Raw genomic sequence first — 25,354 nt, forward strand, 5'->3', positions numbered from 1 at the left:
CACGATAGAGTCTGTGCCCATTGAACCATTTCAAAAGTTAATAAATATTTGGGTCCCTCGACTCCTTGCATCTTAAAATCAATAATGCAAAGAGAGAGTCTTCATGGGTTTTAAAATTTCCCATGGTTAAAGCTAACCCTAGGATTGTGTCTCTATACATGCTAAGTTTCTAACCCTTACAAGTCACGATTAATGGTCACCTGTAAACATAGGCAATCTTAAAAATATCTTTTACCAGTCTAATAGATTTGTTAAAAATAAATTGGTCTAGTGACTGAATGCCTATATAGATTGGGTCAGTTTTGCAAAACTAAAGATTAGATGATGCACATTAATGCAAAGCGTGCTAATGACCCCATTTTCTGTCAAACCCAGTCTAAGAAACATTAGTTGCGTTCAACCCTGACTACTAATGCCGAAATTTGAACTTAATTAATTTGGAACCTCCCCCCAACCGACCTGACCTCAGATCCATATATGAGTATCCCTACTACAGATCGTGCAAGAGTTGGCCCTCGATCTCTAAATGCTATATAATTAATTATATATTGGTCTCTTGGGGCCTCGACTTTTTGCCTCGCCTTCCAACCTAGGGGTCTTATGAGTACCAATTTTTCATGAAATGAAAATTATCAAGTACTCAATACGATAAATACTTAAAATTTTTAGAACTTAATACATGATGGGCATAAGCTGCCATAATTAACTACAAACTGCTAAACGACGAGAATTTTCATGAAATTAAGTAATTTCAGTGACAAAAAATGAGCAGAAGCTCAAGTCATCTACAATTCAGTGTGCCTGAGATAAAACTTCAATATTAGACGAATCAGAATATGAGCTCACAGCCTTTAAGCGTATCTTCTGTGCATGATTTTCCATAGTTTAGACTTTAGACGAAGAAACTCCAACAATACGCATAAATTACAAAAGAACAGACAAGAGAAAGTAAAAAGTTACATTAACCTAGCGAGTAAAAGCGTACAAAACCATACAAACATACACGAGAAGCCCAATGGGAACCAAAATCACGAGCGGGACCACAGCTGCGAAGCTTTGTGTGCTTCCACAAGCCAAAGTCCCAAGCTTGATCTGGACCACGTTGACCAGAGCCAGCATCAAGAATCCACAACCGAGAACTGAGCCGATACCCGACACCAGCATCCCGACACGCAGGAGAGACCGGTTGATGTGGGCGAGGAACTCTACTGGCGGGTGGTAGGCGGGGCTCTTGGTGATCCGGATGGCCTGCTTGAGACCCAGGGCGATGAGACTGGAGAAGAGAAAAGAGCTGAAGGAGTAGACGTGGAAGGCGACGAGGTCCTCGGCAACCGAAGGGCCAGGGTTGCAGGAGGGTTCCAATATAAGGTTGTTGTTGGGGTCGGTAGGGTTCCAGGTCAGGCCGATGAAGACGGCTAAGGTGAAGAGGGAGTTCACGTTTACGATGCCGTCTAGGGCGCTGATGTGGATGCTAGTGGGCATTTTGGCAGATGAGGGTGATCGGAAGGTGGAAGGGGTGGAGTTCGGGAGTGATCGGACGGTAGGGTTCCGGATCGGAGAAGCTTTTTTCAGATCTTGGGTGGGTAGTTGGGTCTAGAATGGGAAGTGGTAAAGTTGCAGACACAGAGAGTGGCTTTTGACAGCTGATGCTGCAATTTTTGGCCCAAGAAAGCAATAAAAGAAAAGAAAAAGGGCTAAGAAAACAACATAGGTGTACAAATGATGTTTGTTAGGACAAGCGTTCCGCTTTGCTTTATTCGACGCACAAGACTGCTTTGTACGCACGTGTAGTAAAGTAGTGGGAATGAATTTAGTTGCACAAATTTTGTGCTGTTCAGTTCAATTCTATGCCAGATTCGTTTGGCTTGATTAGATGAATGGGACGAGAAATTTATAAATAATAGTTATATAATTTTTGAATAATAATAAAATAATTTAAATTAAATTAAATTTTTTATGAAATTTTTAAAAATAAGCGAGAAAAAGTTAAATAAAAAAAATCTAAAGTTAAAAGAGTATTATAATATAATTATTTTATTATTTAAAAAATTAAATTGTTATTTGTATTTTATTTGAAATTTTAGAAAAGTTATAATGATTATGTAATAATTAAATAGAAAAACTTAAAATTTAAAAATTTAAAATTAAAATATGTTTGTATTTAATTAATATTTAGGCAAAGATGTAGCCAAATACTTATATAAAATAACATATTTTGGAAGTTGACTTTACCATTTAAGAAAGACTTAGTCACAAAAATATTAGACATGAAGTTATATTAATTTATGAATTTATTTATATAAAATCTTTTTATATCTATAAGTATTATTTTTATTATAATATTTTATGGCAAATAAATATTATTCCTCATAACAAATAAGTTATATATTGCCGCACTTACTGATATCATCCATTTATAATAGATGTGAACTGGCCGCAGAGTTTTTAAGTATTTAAAGTCCAATAGGCTGGTTTGAAACAACCATTCAAATACCGAAGCATATTGGGCTATTGGCTCACGAGGTGCCCAACATTGTGAGTTATATCACGACGCGTAATGTCACGAGGAGAAACATGGGAGCATCCAAGATATTCCCTAATAGGCAAAGTACAAAAATTTCGCCGTTGCCGGGGATCGAACCCGGGTCACCCGCGTGACAGGCGGGAATACTTACCACTATACTACAACGACTTTGTTGACTTGGTTCATCACTCGCTAGTTAATTCACATGATAAAAAAAATTTTGTAGCCTAGACTTTGAATTGGGCATAGCTTGTTATTAACTCTCTAGTTATAGAAGCCATTTCTTTATGGAGTAAATAGGGCATATCTTATAATTAAAAGAAAGAGATGAATATTTACATCTTATTCATTGAAAAATAAGCTAATTGGTAATCCTCTGGACTGACACAAATGACCCAAATAATCGTGTGACAAGCTTACAAACACCCTAAATATTTTCATCGGTCCTGCTTCCGTTTCCCACATGCTATTATTTGTCTCTGAACCAGTTAATCCGAACTAGCTCATCCATTCATAGTTTATCCGTCCTCGTCCTGATTAAATTTCCAACAATGATTCCCTGCAAGGATCATTTCACCATACGATTGCTTTCTCGATTACGGCATAAATTTTGTATGTACATATGTGTATATAGAAAGCTTTAAGCAGCTCGTCCCAGAATCCATATGGGCATTTGGTCTAGTGGTATGATTCTCGCTTAGGGTGCGAGAGGTCCCGAGTTCAATTCTCGGAATGCCCCATCAAGATTATTTTTTTCCAACCCATAAGTGAATAGAATTAACAGATCATTCTATATATGACTAAAGCAAATCGGTGACCAATACGTTAATTTTCCGAGCTCATAACTACAAATAAGTGGTTACAGCAGAAGGTTTTTTATATGACACACGTTTGTTGATCACAAGTGAATAAATAACTAGAAGCTCAGCGAGCCTGGCTCAATTTGGTCCCATTTTGGTGTGCTGTTGATTCTTTATGACATTCCAAACCTTCTGTGCTACTACTAAGCTTTGGCGTTGAAGTTGTTAAAACTTCAGTTGGATTGCCACTAATCCTTGCCTTCGAGTCAACACCAAGATAGTTCGTCAAGACTCTTTTTACCCCAAATCCACGGCGGGGAGGCTTGCTATGGCGGTTGAAGAGAAAAGGAGTTCTCTCTCCCCTGGCAGGGCTAATTAACGGTGCAGGTGAAAAGCTTGGAGTGGAAAAAGTTGTTTTGTATGGAGTGCTCGAGTCAGGCACCGAGTATGGGATTGAAACTGTCTTGTGTGAAATCACACTAACTGTGGGAGCTGATGACAGTCGGTCTGAATGTTTGGTCAAGTCATCCACATATAGTAAGTCATCAATACGAGCCACAATGTTGAATGCCAAGCTCTCCAAGACTCTTGAATAGCTCTCAATAATGGATTTTCCAACATCCTGTAAGTTAGGAAACAGAGTTATTGTTTAAGAGATAAGAAGGGAAATGGCATTAAGAGGGACAAGTTGATCCAAAAGTAGATAATCTGAACCTTATTGCATTGGATCTTGCTAGTATCGAGAGTAGTTTGTGTCAGACCAGGGAACCGTTGCTTCAAGCAAAGCAGGAGAGTCTCAGCTTTTTCTGCAAGCAGCTCCCTCTTATCCCCATCAAGCATTAGGTCCTTGACCATTTCCCACGACGACTTTGCAGTGGAGCGATTAGGATTAGGTGGGAGTCTTGTGTGAGCTCTCCTACGCCATACATATACGGAAGCTTCAACACGGTTGGCAATCTCAAGTGCAACATGTTCTGAGGATAAATCAAGGTAATCGAGCAGGCACTCTGCAGAGAAGTGATCTGATGTGATGTAACGGTAAATAACATCCCCTAGACACGCTCTCCCATTCTGAAGCAAATTAACAAAGAGTTCAATATCAGGCAAATTTGAATGGTGATCATTTCAGGAGTTGAAGAAATATCATGAACCAAATGGAGAAAACATCAAAGAATCCAACACTTGTTTACAAATGGCAAGGCTAAAGTTTTACGGTTGTGTCAGTGTGTGTGTATGTGTGTTGTTTTTTAGTTTTGCAGCGTAGTGTGGAAGGGTTCGAGAAGGGAAGGTCCATCAATAATTTGAAATGTAGACCCCAACTAAATATGTACGTAAAACATCTACATGTCCTGCTATGCTGGATTTTCAAACCTTTGGAAGAGCTTCCAAGTATGACTCAGGAACTTCCATTTCTGCTAAAGCTATACTGTTTATGGCCATTGCAGCTTTTAATATCTGACTTGCACATTCACGTGTGTGATGCAACAGTTTTCTTGAATTTTCACTGAGGCCGCTAGGAGCAACGCGGGGTACAGGTAGCCACCACTTCTCTTCTTGCCTCTGAATTGTTTTGCGAAAGGAGGCTGACCCATCAGCATCTGGAGCTACAATACCTTGATCAACATACCAAAACTCCGTATCGACAAAGCTATCTAATATTTCCTGTCACAAAGGAAAATTCCTAACAAATTAAGAATGACTACTAAATAGAAACTAGTATAGTGTGAAACAAGCAAGACTGAAACTTACAAGAAGCATGTTGTCTAGTTTACGCAGAGCTGGGAGATTGATGAAAATATCTGACCTCGGCCTGCAAGTCATGACCTGGAGAATGCACGAGAAAGAAACAAAAAATCTTGAATTAATAGTACATTACATAACTACTTGATGATCCTTTTGGGGTCTCGCCCATATTTACTTTCAAGATTTTTCTTCCGGACAATGTTAGGGACCGAGAATGGTGTTCTTGCATTCTACCGATAAGTAAATGCACTTTTATTTTTATGTTTTTCCTTCAACCATTGTACCGAGAATGTTTTTCAAATATTTAAAAACAAAAAACCCAATTCACTACTTATCACTTCTTCGCCTTTAAGTTAAAAAAATAAAAATCATAATCGTTCAATTATAGCGGTCGTAGCATTTTTTCTTCTACTTACCCAGTTTAATAGTGAAAAGTTCAAGATTCAAACTTTTGTTATGTTCTTCCACCGTAACCAAACAATATTTTACTATATTAATCTCGAGATCTTAACATGTACAAAATTGGAATTAGGACTACCATCTGCAATACCTCAAGCTTACTCCCATCGGGAAATGTTTGCCAAGTGGGTATCAATTCGACAATGTGATCACTGACGCAAAGTAGCCATTCCATCTCTCTTCTCCACATTGTTTTCTTCTCAGTAAGCAACGGTTCTAATCTCCATAGGTTCCCAAAAATGGTAGCTATATGATTTTATAGACACGGTCAGATGAAGTAATCGAAACATTAACCTGGGATAATTCCATCAAACGCTAAACAAGGGGCGAGGGGGGGGGGGGGGGGGGGAGAGAGAGAGAGAGACAGAGAGAGAGAGAGAGAGCATACCACAGAGGTTGGTAATGGCATTTGAGATAGCTAATGCTGTACAGACCCCTTTCCCAGACCCTGACATATCTTCACCAAGCAACAATTTTGAAAATCTTTCCTTCATCATATCCATCGCTGTTTGAGCATTGTTTACAAGAGATGGTCAGATAATAAAATGAGAAGGGTATAATAACCAACTCTTAGACAGTTTGGTTCTTGAGAAAACCGGAGAAAAGATAACATATAATTCCTAAGTTTGCGTTCTCTGGCTTTCCAAAACAGCTCTATTAAGCAAATTTAGTTGAATCAGACTCAGTCCGGTGGATTTTTTACCTCTTTCTCAGGTCTTAAAATACGAAAGAGTAGTAACGTTCAAAATCTGAAGTTATTGAGAATTTCTTAAATTTTGTTAGAAACCAAGCATAACAAACCTGAGTTTTGGGAGACCGTTTTCTCAAATGTCGAATCGGCCAAATGGGGTTGTTTCTGTTCACTTTGACCAATATCAGAAACCGAACTTTTGCTTACTTGAGCCTTACGAATAGGCCAACCCAACGGAGGCGGCGACGAAGACCCTTTTGCTTTCACTTCCCCACTCGTAGTCTCGCTGCTCGATCTTGAAGAACCGCTGCTCTCCCTAGACTCGGTGCTCGAATCGGTGTGCGACTCAGCTCGAACCCCATTATCACCAAAAGATCCAGACCCATCTTTTCTCTTTTGAAAATTTCCACTCTTCTTTACCAAAGTTTCCATCCAAACCTTTATCGAACAAGAAAGTTTTCGAAACCCAAAAGCGAAGTCAAGTAAATGAGCCAGTATTGGTCCTACGTTTCAACGAGTATAAGCATGGTTATAGTGCTAAGTGAGGAAGCAGGGTATGAAAAATCAAAGGGTTCTGTGAGGTGGGCTAGCCTGAACCATGATTGCTAGGCCTGCTGTTACTGTGAGGAAGATGAGGGGATCAGATAACTGGGGCTTGGCCTTTTGATTTGGTTCTCTGAAAATCTTGATTTTCAAAAGCTTTAAGGGTCACTGCAACTCGCCACATGCCTTTGCCAACGTCTCTCTCTCTCTCTCTCTCTCTCTCTCTCTCTCTGAATGCGTACAAAGTTCAAAAAACTAATAAAATAAGGCTAGCTGTTGGCTCAGGAGTGGTAACCATCGTCAATGCCACTACAAAGTTTCACATTTTCACCCTTGGCTATGCACTTCTTTCCTTTTTCTTTTGGCAAAAAGAAAAATTATTTTGTGGGCAAAATGGCCTTCAAATTAAAAAAATTTATTTGTTAAACCGCTTTGTTTTGGAATTTTATAATTTTTGTTATAGACTTGGCAATTCTTTTGAGAATGTTCAATTTCATGGTTCAAGTATTTTGATTTGATTAAAGAAATCCACAGCCTCCTAGTTGTGAGAATGAAGTGTTGAACAAAAGAAAATTGATGAGAATATGGGAGAAATGGGAATCACGGTATGGAAAATGTGGAAATAAATGGAAGGGGTGGGTTAGGTTCGGGGGACATGTGATGGGTTTTAAGAAAGGATTTGAATTTGATCTTCCCAACCCATTTTATCAATGAGTTTTAGGAGTGATTACAGCCTCTGAATTCGGGTACACAATCCAACTCAGTCCTGTTAAATGTGTACTTTGATTTGCACCATCAGCATTTAGAACATGTCATTTTTTTTAAGCATATGACTGGGCGCACCACCAAACTTTACCAAGAGATGTGTAATTGTTGTGGATGAAGGACAATACAGTAATCTTGCACTCGTTTTTTGAATGAATTTGAGATTAGGTAATATAGCCGTTTAGTAGCAGTTATTTCCGTCCTCCGCGAAAAGGACCTCCTCTAATCTAAACTTATTTTGAATTTTTTGTAGCGACTTGCCGTTGCCTTTTTCTTTTCTTTTCTGTTTCCTTTGGCTGCTGCTTGTTGATGACTTGGCACCAGTTTTATATAATTTCTGAATGAACCCAGTAACAAATATTGTTTACAATATACGAATGAGGCCAATTCTATGCCCAAGTTCCTAACAGCATTCCACTATGCCTAAATCATCAACTCGGCCCCAAGTTTCCATTCCTCAAAGCATGCTGTCTCATAATATGGTAAATCAGCATTTACAACACAATGTTGGCTATGAATAACATTCGTACGGGTTTCACTTTAACTAGTGCATATGGAGAGGCAGTCGGCTTCGTATTGGCCTTTCCCCTCCACCTCTCCCTCCAATCGGCCTATTCCATCCGATCCCCAACCCCCTCTCCAACTCCAACTCCAAGTCCAGCCCCAATTTCGCTTATCATTCCTCTAATGTTTTGGGCTCTTTAAATTTCTTCTATCCTTTTGAGTCGAATGACAATCCCAATTACGTGCCTCCAAAGTTCCTACTAAAAAGTAAACAACCGAAAACATAAAAAAGTGCAAAAGGTCAAGGTTCCAACAACGGCTAGCAACATGTGGTTAAACAAATGATTGATTTTCTGAGAAAGAGCAAGTGTGAAAACAAAAAACAAAAAAAAAAAAAGCATTTTTCTATAGCCGTTTGAGAAAGCAAAAGCAGAAACCCTTGACTTTATGCAAAAGTTCAACTACTTCAGTAGAATTGTATCCCTCCTTTCCAACTCAATTTTTTAGTCCCATTTCGAAGATGGGGTGGATCGAATACCCAAATGTGCATGCAAATCAGTAAACCAAAAAGAACACAGATTTCCCTTTCGCATTTATAAGTGTTCGATGTGCCCACAAATTTACTTGCGCTGGGTCGCTAATTATTTCGCCAATTATGCTGAGGTCCCTTGGGCGGATAGATCATGCCAGTGTTTTAACCTTTTTCCGCTCGTTTTAAATTTACATCTTCAATTTAAATGCTTTTACACTATTATTTAAAATTTAAATATTACAAATTAAATTATATCACGTAAATAATATGTGTAATATAAAGGTTTTCAAAGAGTACTTGAAACAAATTGTCTTTTTAATTATTTTACTCCTACTTCCCTTAAAATGCAAAATTTAATTTGAAAGGTTACTCCATAATATGTCAAAAATAATACTAATATTCTATGTTTTAAATTTTTTTTATCTTTAATCACATATGCATCAGTAATTCAGTATAGGTTAGTAAATTGAGACGATACAATTTGGGCACAACCGATATAATACTTTCAAGCAATGCTATTCAACCTTCTCAACTTCTGATTTTGACTTGGGGATGGGTGTGTCTTCTTCGTATGTGAGATGCTAAACAATCAAGTACCTAGTCTTAATTTCGGTTTGGTAATAAGGAGAGAATTTTAAATTTTAAAATAATATATTAAAATATTATATTTTAATATTATTATTATTTTAAAATTGAAAAAAATTAAATTATTTATTATATTTTATATAAAAATTTAAAAAAATTATAATAATAAGATAAAAATTTAAAATTTAAAATTTAAAATGATAAATTTGAACTGTCAAACCTAACTTAAATGAAAAATGAAAAGAATTTGTGTGGGGGTGGTTGGCGGCCAGCAGTTTGAAAATGTTGGACCACTAACCCTCGACCGTGACTTGATGGGACTACTATAAACGGATTACTCTTTCTAACTATTAAATTGCAATGGACCACCACCGGACCAATCCAACAGGCAGCAACCGTTGTTTCTATCTCTTAGAACCCACATTCAGCTCAGATTTGGATAGGAAAGATGTAATGAAATAGTTTTTGATAAAAATTAAATAAAATATTATTATAATATTATTTTTTAATAATATTATTATTATTTTGAGATTTGAAAAAGTTAAATTATTTATTATATGTAAAAATTTAAAAAATTTGTAATGATGAGATGAGTTGAGATAAACTCTTAATCCAAATTGAGCCTTAATTATTTTCTAAACAAATATAGGAGTTGGTTCAAGTGGTAAAGGCTTTAGTGCATGTTTGAGATTGCTATAAAATATGACAATCAATCATTTTTAATATTTTTAAAGTTCAACCCTTTAATCATCTTGCTCATTCTTATTTTTTTGATGTGCTTGACTCCATTGTTTTTTCGTCTATTAACGGTCCTTTTAAAATTTGAATTACGTTCCACATTATTTGAAAAAATACGTTTGAAGAAAAATCTTGATACTTTTCCTCATATGTCATTTTTAGCTTCTTTGAGATTGTTTAGCCTTCAAGAATTCTCATCTCAAACTCAAAATTCTCATCTCATCATTACAACTTTTCCAAATCTTTATATAAAATATAATAAATAATTTAACTTTTTCTTAACTTTTTCAAATCTCAAAAAATAATATTCTAAAAATATAATATTTTAATATTTCATCTTGAAACTCAAAATCTTCATATCAAAATTCTCACTTACCAAACTATACCTAAAATACTTTAATATATAACACTCAAAATAACTTAATTTTCCATTAAAGAGTGTTGCCCAGATGACTAATACGAGAGGGGGTGAATTGAGTTGTATTTAAAATAAATAACAATTATAAATCAAATATACCATATAAAATATAAACAAAATACGAAATAGTAATAAATATAAAGAGTAAAGGTAAGAGAGAAGCAAACTCAGTATGTTAACGAGGTTCGGCCCCACTACCTACGTCCTCACCTCAAGCTATCCATTGAGGATTCTCAAATTCACTATTCAACCTCTTTCAGCTGGAAATAGAAACCTATTACACATTTAAATAACACCGCTACAAAGGATCCGTGTAGAACACCATCTACACTTGCCATTACTTTACACGTGGTGATTCAACTATTCCCTGTGTAGAACACTTTCTACATGCACAAGTGTTATACACACCCTTTTACTGATACAAGAGCTGATAGTGGGTAGGTTATCAAAAAATACTCATCAATGAGTGAAATAAGAACAATACAGTGCAAACTATATCTCTCAAAATGAATAAGGATTAAGGCTCAATGTTTAGAAAATGGAGGATGAAAGTTTTGAATGAATATTGTATGCTCTAAATATTGTGAATGTGAAGCTCTCAAATGATCTATTTATAGGCATATAAGACTTCATATTCAAATTTAAAAGATTCACATGTCAAAGACAACATCATTCACGTTTTCAAAAAATTCAAATAAAAGGTTTTTCTTTTTCAATTGTCAAAGACAACATCGTTCATTTTTCAAATATTTCAAACCTAATCTTTTACTTTTGGCATATGACAAAATGAGCACACTTTACTTTCAAAAAATTCAAACATAATCTTTTACTTTTTGCATATGACAAAAGAGCACACTTTACTTTTCAAAAAAATCAAACATAATCTTTTTACTTTTTGCATATGACAAAATGAGCACATTTTACTTTTCAAATATTTCAAACAAAAACATCTACCTTTTGTATGAGTCAAAAATAGTATCAATCACTTTTGAAAATATTCAAATAAAACATGCACATATGAAATATGACAACCAATCATCTTTAATATTTTTAAAGTTCAACCCTTTAATCAAGGTATGCACATGTGAAAGATGACAATCAATCATCTTTCAAAATTTTTAAATTTAATTTTCAAAATATTCATGCACATGTGAAAAAAGTATTTTAATGCTTTATGATAAAATATTAATTTTGAGTTTTAATCCTAATTTCTAATTTTTAAGAGATTTACAACATTACTCTATCACTTTAATGTGAACTTATTTGCTTTTTGCTTATACTTATTTTTTTGATGTGCTTGACTCCATTGTGTAGACAACTTGAGCTTGAGACTTCTTTATTCTTTAAATTCATTTGTTATCATCAAAATCTATGTGTAGATATATGATTACATAAAATTTAAAACCTTAGGTTCAACAAAGAGCTTTTTAAAGCTATTTAAACAATTTTTAAAATTCCAACCATAACCCCAATACAAGCCCTTTAGTCTTGATCGTATGCTCTATTCAGGTCCAAATTTGAATCCTCTTTAGTATAAACAATTTATAAAGATCATTGGACTAAAAGAACTTATCCTAGAATCACTTCAGATGAGCTTGCAGGAAATTCATTATGGAGAGGTTTAGTGCACCTCAGGATTAATCAGAACTTTGTTGTCAAACACCAGTGTGAAGGGGGAAAAAAATAAAAATAAAAACTTCTCTTATAAACAACCGTATATCAGTCGTTACCTTGGACGAGAAACATAGAAATTATTTACAATACCAATCACGTATTATAGGTACTTCCGTTTTAGCTAATGAAGGAGTAATTCATAAAAAAAATTTTGAATTTAGGGAATTAGGGAAAAATAAGTTGATAACTTATGATATTTAAAATGTGTCGCAGCTTCTTCTAGCAATCTCAATTAATTATAGTGGCCACGTTTGCTAACCTGAGCTTCGGCAATTGCCTTAGAGGATCCGTATCAGTATCGCCAATGCCATATGCAAGTTTAAAATAAATAAACTTGGAGACGTGAATGGCTTGTAATGGCCTAGTCAAACTTCAAAAGTTTGACATAAACTGTACAGTAATTGTAAGCTGCTCGCTAACATTGGCGAGCTACTGTACCGAGTCCATGCATTAGTTTATAATTTTTTTTTTCACCCGCAACCTCCCATTTCCCTCGGATTCGCACTTTTTGTATTTACTCGTTTCCTCGCAGTTGTTTACAATAACTCGTTTCTTTCTTCTTCTTTTTTTTTTTTTTTTTTGTCCTCTACGCCGGAGCTCCGTCGCATGGAATTGTTTTCGTTTTCAGTAATTGGAGAACCTCAAAACATAGTAGAATGTTGTGCTCTCGCCCGTTGCACAACCATACGTCGTCGCCTACGCTGCTGCACCTCCACATCGCCTCAGAAGATGCCGCCGAGTACTTGACCAATGAGCTCTGTTTTTAGAAAAGAAAAACAGGGCTGCCAACCGGAGCCTCGCTTATGCTGCTGCACCTCCACATCGCCTCAGAAGATGCCGCCAAGTACTGCACGTCAGCCGCACTAACGGCTGCGTCTCACAGTGAGGTTCTTTCCCTCAACGCCGTGCGATCTGTTTTTTAAATTCATCTCCGTTCTCTCTCTGATGATCACTCTATCTCTCTCTCAGTCACGGGGCCATGCAGATCGACGGCGTTTTCTTCTGGCGCAGTTGACCTCCGTCGAGCCACTTGTGGGCCGCCCAGCTCCGTCGCCACTTGTGGGCCGCCTAGCTCCGTCGTATGCCTCTGTCTCTGTTTTTGTTTTCATTTTCATTTCTATTTTTGCATGCCTCCGTCAAGCCACTTGCATAAATTGTTCAGTGTTTTGTGTTGTATAGCCAAATTATTATTTAAATATATAAATATTATATTATTATTTTTACTTCAAAATAACTAATTCAATATGATAGACTTAGCTAAAAAATTTGGTTATAGCTAAAATTTGCAATTCTAACTAAAATTTAGACTTGACATTGGCGAGACCGATATGGATGCTCTTAGAGCATTGACATTGGCTTCGTCAAAATCCAAGCCAAATGTATAAAATGATGAATATGTGTAAATTATAGCTGTCAAATGAGAAATTGGGAGTTTTGAGTTACAGTAAATCTATAGTTTCTTTCAAATTTGAAGGGTTACTATACACTCATCAACTAGTTATTTTACTACATTTTAATTCCCAACTGTTGTACTTTATTTTTTCTCTCTCATTTTTTCCCCTGCAACCTTAATTTCATTTCAGTTTTGGATTTATGGTCAGACCTAAGTATAAAATTAAATTATTAATGTACCTATAGTTAGTTTAATTGCTAAAAATGAAAAAAAAAAATTATTATTAAAAAAATAATATTATATTATTATTTTGATGAATTCAATAGATAATCTAATATAAGATTATGGATAGGAATATTTTAAATTTATGAAAAATTTGTACTTTTTATCAAATTTTAAAAATAATTTTAGTGAAGTTAATGTGAATACTCTTAGCGGTCTTTCGTAAAGTCGAGTTCAGGAGCCCATATCGTTTTAAAATCTCATCCGTCACTATCAGCCTTTTAAACCCAACCCAATTACCATGAAAAATCATTAAAGGATAATGCTAGATTACCAGTCCCACCGCTGGTAGCTCCCTACCGCCGGGACTAGTTTATTGCTTTTTTTTTTTTTTTCCGTAATTAAGAAAATATTTTTTAATAATATTGTAAATTGTTTTTCTTTTTAATATTTAAAAATGTTACAAAATTATATATAATAAAAAATATTTTAAAAAAAAAACAATAAAACTATTAACGTCAGCTCGCAAGTGGGTGTAGCATGATCCATCATTAAAAGCTAAGTATTTTGACTACTGTATTATGGCAAGGATCTTCCAGACCAGAGGCATTGTCGCACAAAGTATGCTCAAAATGAGCAAAATCCGTTTCCTCCATCTCGGATAACCATTCAGGTCTATTTCTAATTATGAATTTTTCGAAGATTGATTCTGATTTTATTTTATTCGCTCCTCTAAAGCTCCATGACTTGGTTGGATTACCGATCCCCCTTTGTTTCTCTGCAGTTGAGTCTCTGATGATCAGTACCTTGTAATCGCTCCTTGAATTCGTTGATGGATGTTGATGCGAATTGATTTTTCACCATATCAATGAAAAATCGTCATATACCGACTTGAGTTTTTTATATTACGCATGCCAATTCCATCGAACTTCATTGCCGTTAAGCTATACTATGCATACATACATACATACATACGTGAATTGCACGGATTTGTGATGGAATTTTATGCCTTCGGGATCCGAATAGCTTTGTGTTCAAGGCTAACCGAATAATTACTGCTCAGGATATTTGTTTCTAATGTACAAGTTTTAGAGCCACAGCGGCAATTGCGTAGTTAATTAGGCCATTATCATGTGGCCGTTATATTTTCTGTTCAACAAGATTCCGAAGACCGATGAAGAAGAACGGGCAGTATCAGACGGAGATCGTTTAAGGTTGGTAGAATTACACCATGAGGAGGTCTTGCCCCGCTCCTACTTTGTTGAAGTGAGTAGATTGTCATTCTGTCCATACATTGAAGTCTAGTTTTCATGGATATAGCTATTTAGTTTCATTTTGTTTGAATCTGTCAAGGTCGATCTGTTGGTGCTTATAGGTACCCCACATAAACCAGCTAAATTCTTGGGATTGCGGCCTCGCCTGTGTTCTGATGGTCCTAAAATCTCTTGGGATCACCTGTAATTTTGAGGTGTTAAGTGAATTGTGCTGCACAAACAGGTGATTTCTTTTTGATGAATTTATGGCTTCAATCCTTTGGGTTTTGTAGTTTGCGGCTTTTACCAATTTAGTTCATTTTGGTATGATAAGCTTAATTTTAATAGGAGGTAAAGTTTAAGGTTTCTGTTTAAAATAAAAACTATACAAGTCTTAGACACTTGAAAACCAGCTAAAACCCCAGAGTATGCAAGTAGATGACCTAGCGCTTAGATTTTGTACCAGTTAATTACTTTAATTATTAATGTCAATATTAGTACTGTAATAATTGATAACATTAAACAGTTGTCCATTGTCATATGCATACTTTCTATCTATCTTTGCCGTTGGCTGTATAAGGTTCAATAAGCTGATCTACATATCTCGTTGTTGGCACTTTGTTTGCAGCATTTGGACCGTTGATCTCGCATATCTGCTGCTTAGGTTTCCTGTTAGTTTTTCCTTCTTCACGGTAACTGTTGGGGCCAACCCAAATTATTCTGGTGAAACATTTTACAAGGTGATCTTAACATTCGTCCATTTTTTTTCTATGGCTTGATAGTTACTTTCATCTGCTTCCTACCCAGCAACAGATTTTTCCATCTTGTTTGTTGCTAGTGCTAAACATTTATTATAACTAGGGACTATATTATATTGCTGAAATGGGTGCATTAGTCTACAGTATCAGGTTTATAAAATACCTTACCAGATGAAACGATGCGAATGCTTTGTATTGCTTGGAGTGTCTTATCAATGCTTAGTTAGTTCTAAGAGTTGATTTTTGCATTACCATCAACACAAGCGAAAGGCAATAATTAGTTTTTGTTTAATCTGTTCTCATTACATGTAATTTGGTATCTACCACCTACTCTAGAGCGGTTGTGACTTATGCCCATACATTTCTTTCAGCTTACATGCTTTACATCAGTTTAGAGAAATATTGCAGTTTTGTTGGTGTGAAGACCATATGAATTGTTTTATCTTTGGCAATCTTTCACATACAAAATATACTACGTATATGCACACACATATATAGTCCATTAGGTAGGAAGGAATTTTCCTAATTTCTAAGATGTGACATTATACTTTGATATGCCTGCTTTTAGTTCTTGTTATTATTTTTGATCTGGTATACACTATATAGCTTGTCATGCTTTTGAAGAAGTAATTTTGAAGTCAAAAAATTTTGTGTCATGATATGTGAAGGACTTAAAGTAATTTTATATTTCACAAGCTCCCCCATTTAATCAACTCACCCATTGTATAGATGTGATCTGTTTGTGGAACTTGAAAAGTGAAATGGCTAATACGGACATCAAAAATAGTTTGTCTTGCTGTCACTCTAATACATACTCATAAAAATACAATTTGGATATTGTGCAGGATCAGTTACCTAATGATTTGGGGCGAGTTGATATGCTATTTCAAAAGGCACGGGAAGCTGGAATTAATATAAATGTATAATCCATTCATTCGAGTGTGCATTCTTTTAATTATAGAACCATCATGTCAGTTTTACACGGCTAAATCTTCTTCTTCTTTTTTTGTAACTTCATTGCAGCAAATTTTTCTGAAAAAAAAAATGACAAATAGGATGGCTATGTTTGTTAGTTTCTAATCAAATGTAACACTTGAAGCTTTGTGTAAAAGTATCTAGATTTATTTCCTTAATGTTTATAATTTTATTTGGATTCCTTTGGAAATCACTTGAAGACCTGAATGCTCACATTAGAGTGTTAAAATTATTGAGTCTAGGGCCTAATTAGTTGGAAAAAACCAATCAAAAGACCTAAAACTTTTGTCATGTTTATCGTCCTCTCCCAAAACAGTACCGTCTTTACATTCTTTATTCAGGTGTTGTGTGACAATCTACTTGGACCTCGTTACTGAACCTTATTTTTAACAGTGCAGTTCAATCAGTGGTGAAGAAATCTCTGTCTTGATTTTGTCGGGGAAGTATATTGCAATTGCGTTAGTCGATCAATACAAGTTGAGGTATGGGATCCCTAATTTCTGCATTCTACTTTTTTCTGCTTAAATTTCGTTCTCCTTTAATTGAAGTTATTGTTTGACAACCATGTAGCATTCATTTTTGTTGTTACAACCAAATTTCCAAGACTTCATCTAGCCATAGTATTTGCATTGTTTATTTTCTTTAGTTCATGTTGTTCTCCTGAATATGCATGTGTATCAAACTAAAGGCTTTGCTTCTTCTTTTATAGGAATGACTTCGTAGTTTATATGAATGTTTGTATGAGAAATGAGCTAAATTAAATGCTTCTGCTAAATATTTGGCTTTGCAGTCAGTCTTGGCCTGAAAATTTTAGTGTTCCGAGCTTATTTGCCAGCAACTCCGGCTACACTGGTGAGGGGCGCATTTCTTTTTCTAATGCATTAGTTATGTTTATTTGACCATTACAATTAGTATATTTATCTTTCTTGGCCACTATAATCTCTTGCTGCGTTATGAAATCATAATTAACAAATGATGCTCCCTTGCTGTAATGTATGTCTTTATGTTTGTTTGTTGAAGTTATTTGCATGCCCCCTGTAAATTCTTTACCAACTATTTAATGTCTCTTATAGGTCACTATGTCGTGATTTGCGGCTATGACACTGATGCAGATGAGTTTGAGATTAGAGATCCCGCAAGTTCCAGGTATTATCCATTTTTTTTCACCCTCACTTTTAATGACATCCATGATCATACTGTTCACCATAAGAGATTATGTTCTCTGTAAGATGATTACAACTATAATTATCATCTTAATGGGTACCTTTGGCTCAACAACATTGATAATGTTAAGGATCTCAGAGATGGAGAGTGATTTGACAGTGAATTCTTTTAATGCATCTACCATAGTGTTAAAATGCACACACCAGACAAATAGATCCACTCACGCCAAGGTGAGATGGCAATGTAAGAGAATTCATGAGCAGACAAATTATTTAAGTTGAACAAAGAGTTACAACGATACATGCTGCTTTCATTCAATTCATATCCGTTCATCATAATTTTGGCTTTATTATACTTTCCATGAGTTTCTCGATCTATGAGCATCCCAGACCATGTTCTTATTCCAGCAGAGAAAGTTTAACGAAGTACAAAAAATACAGATCCATCTTCTTTCCAATAATTACTTCCTACTTCTATTGCTGTTTGATGAAGTTAATAAATGGTGGTTAGATTTTGGTTCAGCATTCAGAACCTTGGTGGAACATCGAGGTTGTAAAAAATTTACAATTTATGTTATGTACTTTAAATAGTTGAGCGCAATTTATGACCAACTCACAATGATCAGCTGTACGAGCATTGATGGCCAGATTTGTTTACAAGTGCAGTAGCATGCATGCACAATGCAGCTGAACTGAACTTAGTGGCACAATTTTGATATTACTGGGAGTTCAAGCATCCACGTAGCTTTAGCCTTTAGGTTAGGATTAATGTCTGTATGTATACTTAAAAAGTACTCATATGTTAAGCTGACCATGTTACTTCAAGATGGTTCACTAAACATCTTGATATTTCCTCGTGTTTTTTTTTCCCTCTTGTGCTTAAACATATCATATAGTGCTTAAAAAGTCTAGTCATATTGGTATAATCTTTCAGATGCATTTTCTTAGTGTACTTGCACGCGCAAGTTTCAACTGCATTGATTATTGGTGAAAATTTTGGTTACCATGTAAAGGAAACATGGACTTGAAATATTGTGCAGGAAACATGAGAGGGTCTCTTCAAAGTGTCTAGAAGAAGCACGGAAATGCTTTGGTACCGATGAGGATCTTCTTTTGGTAATCAATTTTATGATCTGTCAACTCATGCTTTTATTGACATATGGTGTAAACCCACGCATATCTACCTATCAAGTATAACGATCTAAAACCAGTTCCAGTTGTACTTTCAACGTGTCCATACTTCTTCCCATGGTTGATCTCAAATTGTCAATGGTGGACTCCATCAACCCTTTGGTTGCCAGTCTTAAAAAAGAAAGGATCTGAACAATAATCAGCCTACTTGGCCTTCTCCCAATAAATCCGATTACCCCCAAAGAGTCCCTCCTTCCCCCACGCTTCCCCCCCCCCCCCCCCCCCCCCCCAAAAAAAAAAAAAAAAAAAAACAGAAAAAAAGAATTAAAAGAAGAATAAGAGATTTTGAGTTCAGCTTGTACTTCAAGTGAAACCAGGATTGGGTGTTTAGGATGCAAGGGCAGCATTCTATCTTTTGTGGTAGCTAACTGCACATCTGACCTATTTGGCTAGTGTGATGAAGCTAAAAAGTGTAAATAAGAGGAAACAAAATAAGAGATAAATCTATGCATGATACAAATTTCAACTGACAGCTGTACCGATTGTCAAATTTTTGGTTTGGTTATCCGTGCAGATATCTTTGGAGAAGAGTGAGAAGCAAAACAACCCTTCAGTGCTACTTCATCCAGATGTGAATATTCATTTGTGATTTTTATTTTTCTTGGATTTTCGTCGCTTCTTAAATCATTTTCTTGCATATGTAAAAGTTCTTTGTTGTATAGTATTTACTTTTAGAAATTTGAGTTTTTAGTTGTCATTGTTTGTTATCCCAGTAGTAAGCACCAGTTTGTAACTACTCGGGATTGCGTAGATTGTAGCTCTATAAAGTATTTTGTACAGATCAAACATGAGTTGTACAAAAACCATGTAGTAATTGCTTAATTAGAATTGAAATTTGTGTATTGTTTCCCATAATGTTGGCGAGTGTGCTGTCTTCCCATATATTAGGAAAGCTCATTTCAGTACTAGACTTTAATTAATTGAGATGGCGACTTCTACTTTCCTAATCGGCTGTATTTTCTGCCTTATGTTCTCTCTGTAGAAGTTTTCACAGGTATTCTTTTATGTGGGATATTGTGATTAAGCATCAATCTTCTGATCTCTCTCTCTCTCTCTCTGGTCAATTCGTATTCCTTTTTCTTTTACTATTGAATATAATATTTCCTCTTTTTTTTTTTTTTATGGGAATATTTCCTCGTGTTATTCATCTAATGTTTCACTATGTTTGATGCTCGAAGTTAGAAACAGCATCTATGAGGCAAGGCAAATCTGTGTGATCCAGAAAGCGATATTCCCCAAAATTGGAAAGGAGAAAGGGATTGCTGGCAGCTTTCGCGACTTAATTACACGCATGTTTATTCAGCAAAAGATAAATGAAGGCGTGCATATTTTTGTCATGTAGCCATTACTCTCAAGAGAAGCATTATCCTAGTTCATGAGTTCCTCGATGCAGTAATAAAGGCAAGGAAATTGAAGGCTTTGTATAGCTAAAGGCAAACCTCGCTATGGCTGAAGATTTGTAGCTTCGTGTTTGCCTTAAAAGCATGCCTGCGTTACGCATCTGCGAGTCGGCAATCAAGTAGTTGTGCGTGTATATGATGGGCGCCTCTGTGGGTGATCATACTGTGACGTTTTGAGTTCTTTGCAAGTAGTAAAATTACAACTCTGGTCACTTTGGTGTCGCGCGCGCGAGAGAGAGAGAGAGACCCCACAAGCATGGTGCCGCCCTTATTTCGGGGGCTCTCTCTCCACATTTTTGGGACACCCTTTGTTATATCTTGACCTGTCATTCAACTTCTTTGTACTTGGTCTTAAATAATGTGTAAATGCGTTAGTCAAATATAGGAAGCTAATTTTTCAAAGCAAGTATTATTCAGAGTGGCATGGTAGCCTTATCCATATTGATGCATATTCCCGATAATCGATTGGATGGAGGGAAGATAGAAAAATATAATTGCGTGAGTGTACAAGCATATGCTGTAATCATTTTAAATAAAATAAATAAATGTTAGATTTATATGAAAAAATATTAAATTTTTAATAATAAACTATTTTATTTTAAAAAAACTATATAATTTGTATACTCTACAATTATATGTATTATTAATCGAGAAGATATTCTATTACCATTGATTATTATTATTAATTGGGTGGCCATGGTGTAGCCAAGGCAGCAAGAGATGGAAGATAAAGTTCGATCAAAGTGACGGTGGAAGCGGTAGTGGAAGACATATTTCCAGCAATCTCTCAAAACAATGCTGCCGACATAAATTATAATAGCTCTTTCCCTGCAACAATGGAACACGTAGCTCCTTACACAGACCCCATGATTCTGTGTTCTTAGTGATCACATGATCTGCTATAAGCCTTATAGCATTCACATTTGGTGCTTCAAAGCATCAAATTCTTTATAATTTAAAGTTTATTATACAGTTTTGATTAAAATATCTCTTACATCCGAAAAAAATGGTTAGGGATTAAATAGTAATTCTTTATATTTGAAAAACTACTATTTATTTTCTAAATTATTTTTTCTCAATATTTTATTCTAATACATAAAATAAATTATTCTTTCAATCATGTACAATTTCTATCTTACTAATATTTGTTATAGTTTTAAATAATAATTTTAAAAATAATTTAAATAATTACAAAAATATAAAAAAAAATTTTAAAAATATTATCATAGCCGCAAAAAAATAATTTAAATTTTTGTTTAAGATATTTACTAGAGTCATAGTTCAAAACATAACAAAGAAATATTGAGTAGTTAAGTTTGTAAATAATAGTAAGAAAAAAGTAATAAAGAAATAATAGAGAAATATTATTTTAATAGAATATAGAAAGTATAGGGAATAGAATGTAAAAAGTTTTTGAAAGATGAGTAAAATTTAAAAAAAACTTTTAGCAAATATTATTTTTAGCTAACTTATAAGAAATTTTATTGAGAACAAATGTGAATGTTCTTAGTTTTGGTTTAATTTCGCGACAAAGCTAAACCTGTTCTCTCTCTCTCTCTCTGTTTTAACTGCAAATAAGATCATATGCTCCCCTTACGCATGAACTCTTACACAATAGCGTTAACTAATTGCGTGTCTATTTGTTGCTAACTTATATTTACTCAGAGGATTGAGAGTATATATACCTGATTAAGCCCATTTTCTTATATTTTATCATATTGGCACAGGGAAAGTGCTTACAAAGGAGAACCCAAAAAACAAAACAAAACAAAACAAAACAAAAACGAAAAATGCATGTGCAGCCATTCCTAAGCAAGCTGCCTATCGCTATACGACAATGATCATGTGAACATTACAACCGACGACTAGGAAGTGCAAATTAAAGGCCATGTTAACTGTTACAAAAGGGTTGAGATCTTTGTATCTCTGTCATTAGATCCATCTCACTGTCTTGTCGCGATCTTTGTACACAATTCGTCTAACAACCAATAAAATGGATGATCTACCATATTCAATGTAAGCAATTTTAAGAAGCTAAGTTTTATAAATCCCAATCTCTCTTTCTTCTTATTTCTTTGTCGAATAATATCCCAATCCCTCGTTTATTTGTTCTCTATGTCCAAGTTCAAGATTGTATTGAAGTTCCTTATCGATAGATCCAAAGTCGGATTTATCTGCAGCTCCATTTGTCTTCACAACTGGAGACAAATTCTGGATCTGCAACTCCCAAATTCAACGGATTGTACTGGTTTATCAAAATATATTCAAGGAAAATCACATTTCATCCAAGATGCCTTCTGATCTACGTTGTATGCCACACAATGTTGGAGCCCACTATGTTGCGGAATGAAAACATCCGATTTTAAAGGGAGGATGCTGGATGCATGCAACTTTTTCTAATTGGCTTCTTTTCTTTTTCTTTTTAATGGGCGAGAGATGCATGCAACTTGGTAATTGAACATAAAATAAGCGATACGTTTAGCGCTTTGCCATCTCGAAATAGAGAATCAGTGCATAGAATCATGTCGATGATTCATCATCATACAAAATTCTAGCAAAATTTTTATGGGGCCCCAATCGATAAATTAGGTAGGTAGATGTAAGGGCTAAAGTCAAATGCAGTGAAGGTAATATAAGGCAGTACTGGCAATAATTAGAATTTTGGGGGGCCAGTCTCCTTTTTCCGTTAATTAGGTAACCAACTCCATAAACAGACATGGGATTCAACAATGCTAACTTCTAATTTATGCGGGAGTCTCCTCCTACTTGTTCTAGTCTGGAGTCTAATATGAGTGGGACCTCATTGATCCCCCATATGGTGTTTGTATAAATTTTGTACAAGGTGTTGAATGCCAATGCTTGCACGTAGAAGGCACTATACATCACCAAACACAAGACAAGAAATGCGAATGAATGTATGTTTTGTGAGATATCTGCCGGAGGCTCATTGGAAACCCTTGTTTTGTCGGGTTGGCTCATTAACACTCTAACTTAATGCCCATATTATAAGTCAAATTTCAGATAATGTTGATATGCTTGATCTTGAACCAAGGGGCGGACAAAATTACCTTTCTATTCAATGCTGCTACTCCTTTTCTTTTTTTTTTTTAAAAGGATTGTCTTAACGGCTATTTAAATAATTACAATTTCTATATCATTATTAACACACTATTTAGCCGTAAAGAGTTTTTCGTAGCCGACAAATGACGCAATTGAATTTGTTTTTAGTATTTTGCTTGGTTAAGGGCCGAGGGGGTGGTAGAGCATGTGGTCACACAGGCCTTGGAAATTTTCCAGTACACGAAAACGCAGAGAAGAGAAGCAGCCCACACGTGCACCAGTTCCATGTTGCCCATGTGACCCACTCTATTGCTAATGTAGTCTACATTATTCTTTCTAACAGATTCAAACTAATCTTTGACTCTTTATCTGAATCCCATTCAATTTGAGTACACCATGCATGTGAAGGTGGGAACCACACCACCCATGAAAAAAAAAAACAATTTGAAATTACTTACTCAATATCCAAGACAATATTATGAGGTACCACTCCACCCCACATCTCATCTTGTGTACCATATATAGTACTTTAGCTGTGTAGGCAAATCGAGGGGTTGTGATGCTTTCCTTTTGTGGGTCCGACATAATTAAAAAACAAACCTAGTAACTTTAAAACAGAACATCTTTATAAAAGCTTTTGGTTGGGTGTTGGTGGCATGGCAGAATGGAGTAGGCCCCTATCCCGTAAAACTTTGCCAGCTCAGAAGTCCAGAGGACACGTGGGAGAGTGGAAATGGTTGGAGTTAGTTTTATTGAGAGAGAGAAAGAAGCTTAAGATCTAAGGGATGTTGAGATGGTATGACTTGTAAGGTAGATGGCCCCAATAATGTAGGACACAGCATTCATTTCACCCTCTTTCCCTCAGTCCCCACCAAGGAAACAAATAACAAAAGATATTTAAATCAATCAAATATCTACTGTTCATCACTTCACACACTCGACTCCAGACTGCAGACATCCAAAATTACAAAAATAATTACTGGTACGTACAATCATGATAGGTGCTTCTGCCTCACCCTGTTCAATCACTTTGACTCTATAGTATTTCTTGCTATCTCCTCGCCTGTGTAATCCCCTCCCATACTGTAAATAAATAATGCTATTACACAAAGTGGTTCGAAATCCAACAAACTATTATAATATGACAACTTTCACGTCAGATTTTGAATTTCGAAGTAGCATCAATCCAAGAGAGGTACTTTTGTACCGAATCATCATACAAATATCAAATATCATCGCTCAGCTGTTACCGCGGGCGTGCTACGGAGGTCCTTTTTTGGAAAAAAAAAAAAATTATTTTATTTTTTAATATATTTAAATATTTTTTAAAAATAAAAAATATATATTAATACACTTAAAATTATTTTTTAAATTAAAAAATAAAAAAAATTTATCAAACGGTTGAACGGTACCACTCAGGTATAATAGCTTTATACAGATATATATATATATTTATTGTTTGAAATAAATGTTTCGCCTCGATGCACCGAAGTACGTGAAAGGCAGTTCTTGACTAGATTATTATCTACTCCACTGAACAGGGTGGGACATGGAATTCAATTTAAAGAAAAAAGCAAATAACAAAGAGATCAGCTCAAAAAGGAATTCAATTCCATGTTTTTATAGTTTTACTCTCTCTCTTTTTTAAAACAGTATTTCAGTGAAAGAAATGATTATTATAAAAGTGAGTGATGTAATTATTTTATAAATAAATAAATAAAGGAAATTTTATTTTATTTTTAAAATGACTATATAGTATTTATCCATTTCACAATAATATGTAATATTACTTTTTTAATAAATTTTAAGTGAGATAAAATAATTTTAAATAAAAATTAACATAACCTAACCACTACGATTTATATAATTATTTGCAGAACGGTACAAATTATCATATAAAGCCGCCCCTTTTTTATTTGGGGCATTCAAAAGAGGTTCAGAAATGTTGTGGCCATATCTATAT

At 35.1% G+C, this 25,354-nt stretch overlaps 3 protein-coding genes and 2 non-coding genes across 6 annotated transcripts; 2 read left to right on the forward strand and 3 right to left on the reverse strand.

The window, feature by feature from the left end:
- Positions 1 to 749: 749 nt before the first annotated feature.
- On the reverse strand, positions 750 to 1,730 carry LOC122291651. Its single transcript, XM_043099486.1, has one exon. The coding sequence runs from the start codon at positions 1,480 to 1,482 to the stop codon at positions 967 to 969; it is 516 nt and encodes a 171-aa protein (XP_042955420.1). The 5' UTR covers positions 1,483 to 1,730; the 3' UTR covers positions 750 to 966.
- An 890-nt stretch (positions 1,731 to 2,620) lies between these two features.
- TRNAD-GUC lies at positions 2,621 to 2,692 on the reverse strand. Its single transcript has one exon. It is a non-coding gene; the product is annotated as a tRNA-Asp (tRNA).
- Positions 2,693 to 3,191: 499 nt separating this feature from the next.
- On the forward strand, positions 3,192 to 3,263 carry TRNAP-AGG. The gene has a single exon. It is a non-coding gene; the product is annotated as a tRNA-Pro (tRNA).
- Positions 3,264 to 3,292: 29 nt separating this feature from the next.
- LOC122291628 (rop guanine nucleotide exchange factor 5) lies at positions 3,293 to 6,992 on the reverse strand. Its single transcript, XM_043099441.1, has 7 exons — positions 6,328 to 6,992; positions 5,915 to 6,031; positions 5,618 to 5,772; positions 5,074 to 5,148; positions 4,696 to 4,986; positions 4,039 to 4,395; positions 3,293 to 3,946 (listed from the first exon to the last, which is right to left on the reverse strand). Exons 1-7 carry the CDS (start codon positions 6,647 to 6,649, stop codon positions 3,449 to 3,451), a joined length of 1,815 nt encoding a protein of 604 aa, XP_042955375.1. The 5' UTR covers positions 6,650 to 6,992; the 3' UTR covers positions 3,293 to 3,448.
- A 7,112-nt stretch (positions 6,993 to 14,104) lies between these two features.
- LOC122291642 (guanylyl cyclase 1) lies at positions 14,105 to 19,786 on the forward strand. Of its 2 annotated transcripts, XM_043099466.1 has the most exons (10): positions 14,105 to 14,264; positions 14,376 to 14,857; positions 14,967 to 15,088; positions 15,473 to 15,584; positions 16,448 to 16,522; positions 16,971 to 17,059; positions 17,368 to 17,429; positions 17,651 to 17,723; positions 18,781 to 18,856; positions 19,446 to 19,786. In XM_043099466.1, exons 2-10 carry the CDS (start codon positions 14,723 to 14,725, stop codon positions 19,518 to 19,520), a joined length of 819 nt encoding a protein of 272 aa, XP_042955400.1. In that variant the 5' UTR covers positions 14,105 to 14,264; positions 14,376 to 14,722; the 3' UTR covers positions 19,521 to 19,786. The 2 variants fall into 2 exon arrangements, with proteins under 2 accessions (XP_042955400.1, XP_042955410.1); XM_043099476.1 differs by lacking the exon at positions 14,105 to 14,264 and having other exon boundaries at positions 14,714 to 14,857; positions 14,945 to 15,088.
- Positions 19,787 to 25,354: the final 5,568 nt, after the last annotated feature.

Source organism: Carya illinoinensis, chromosome 1 (assembly GCF_018687715.1).
Source record: "Carya illinoinensis cultivar Pawnee chromosome 1, C.illinoinensisPawnee_v1, whole genome shotgun sequence".
In the NCBI taxonomy this organism is placed as follows: Eukaryota; Viridiplantae; Streptophyta; class Magnoliopsida; order Fagales; family Juglandaceae; genus Carya; species Carya illinoinensis.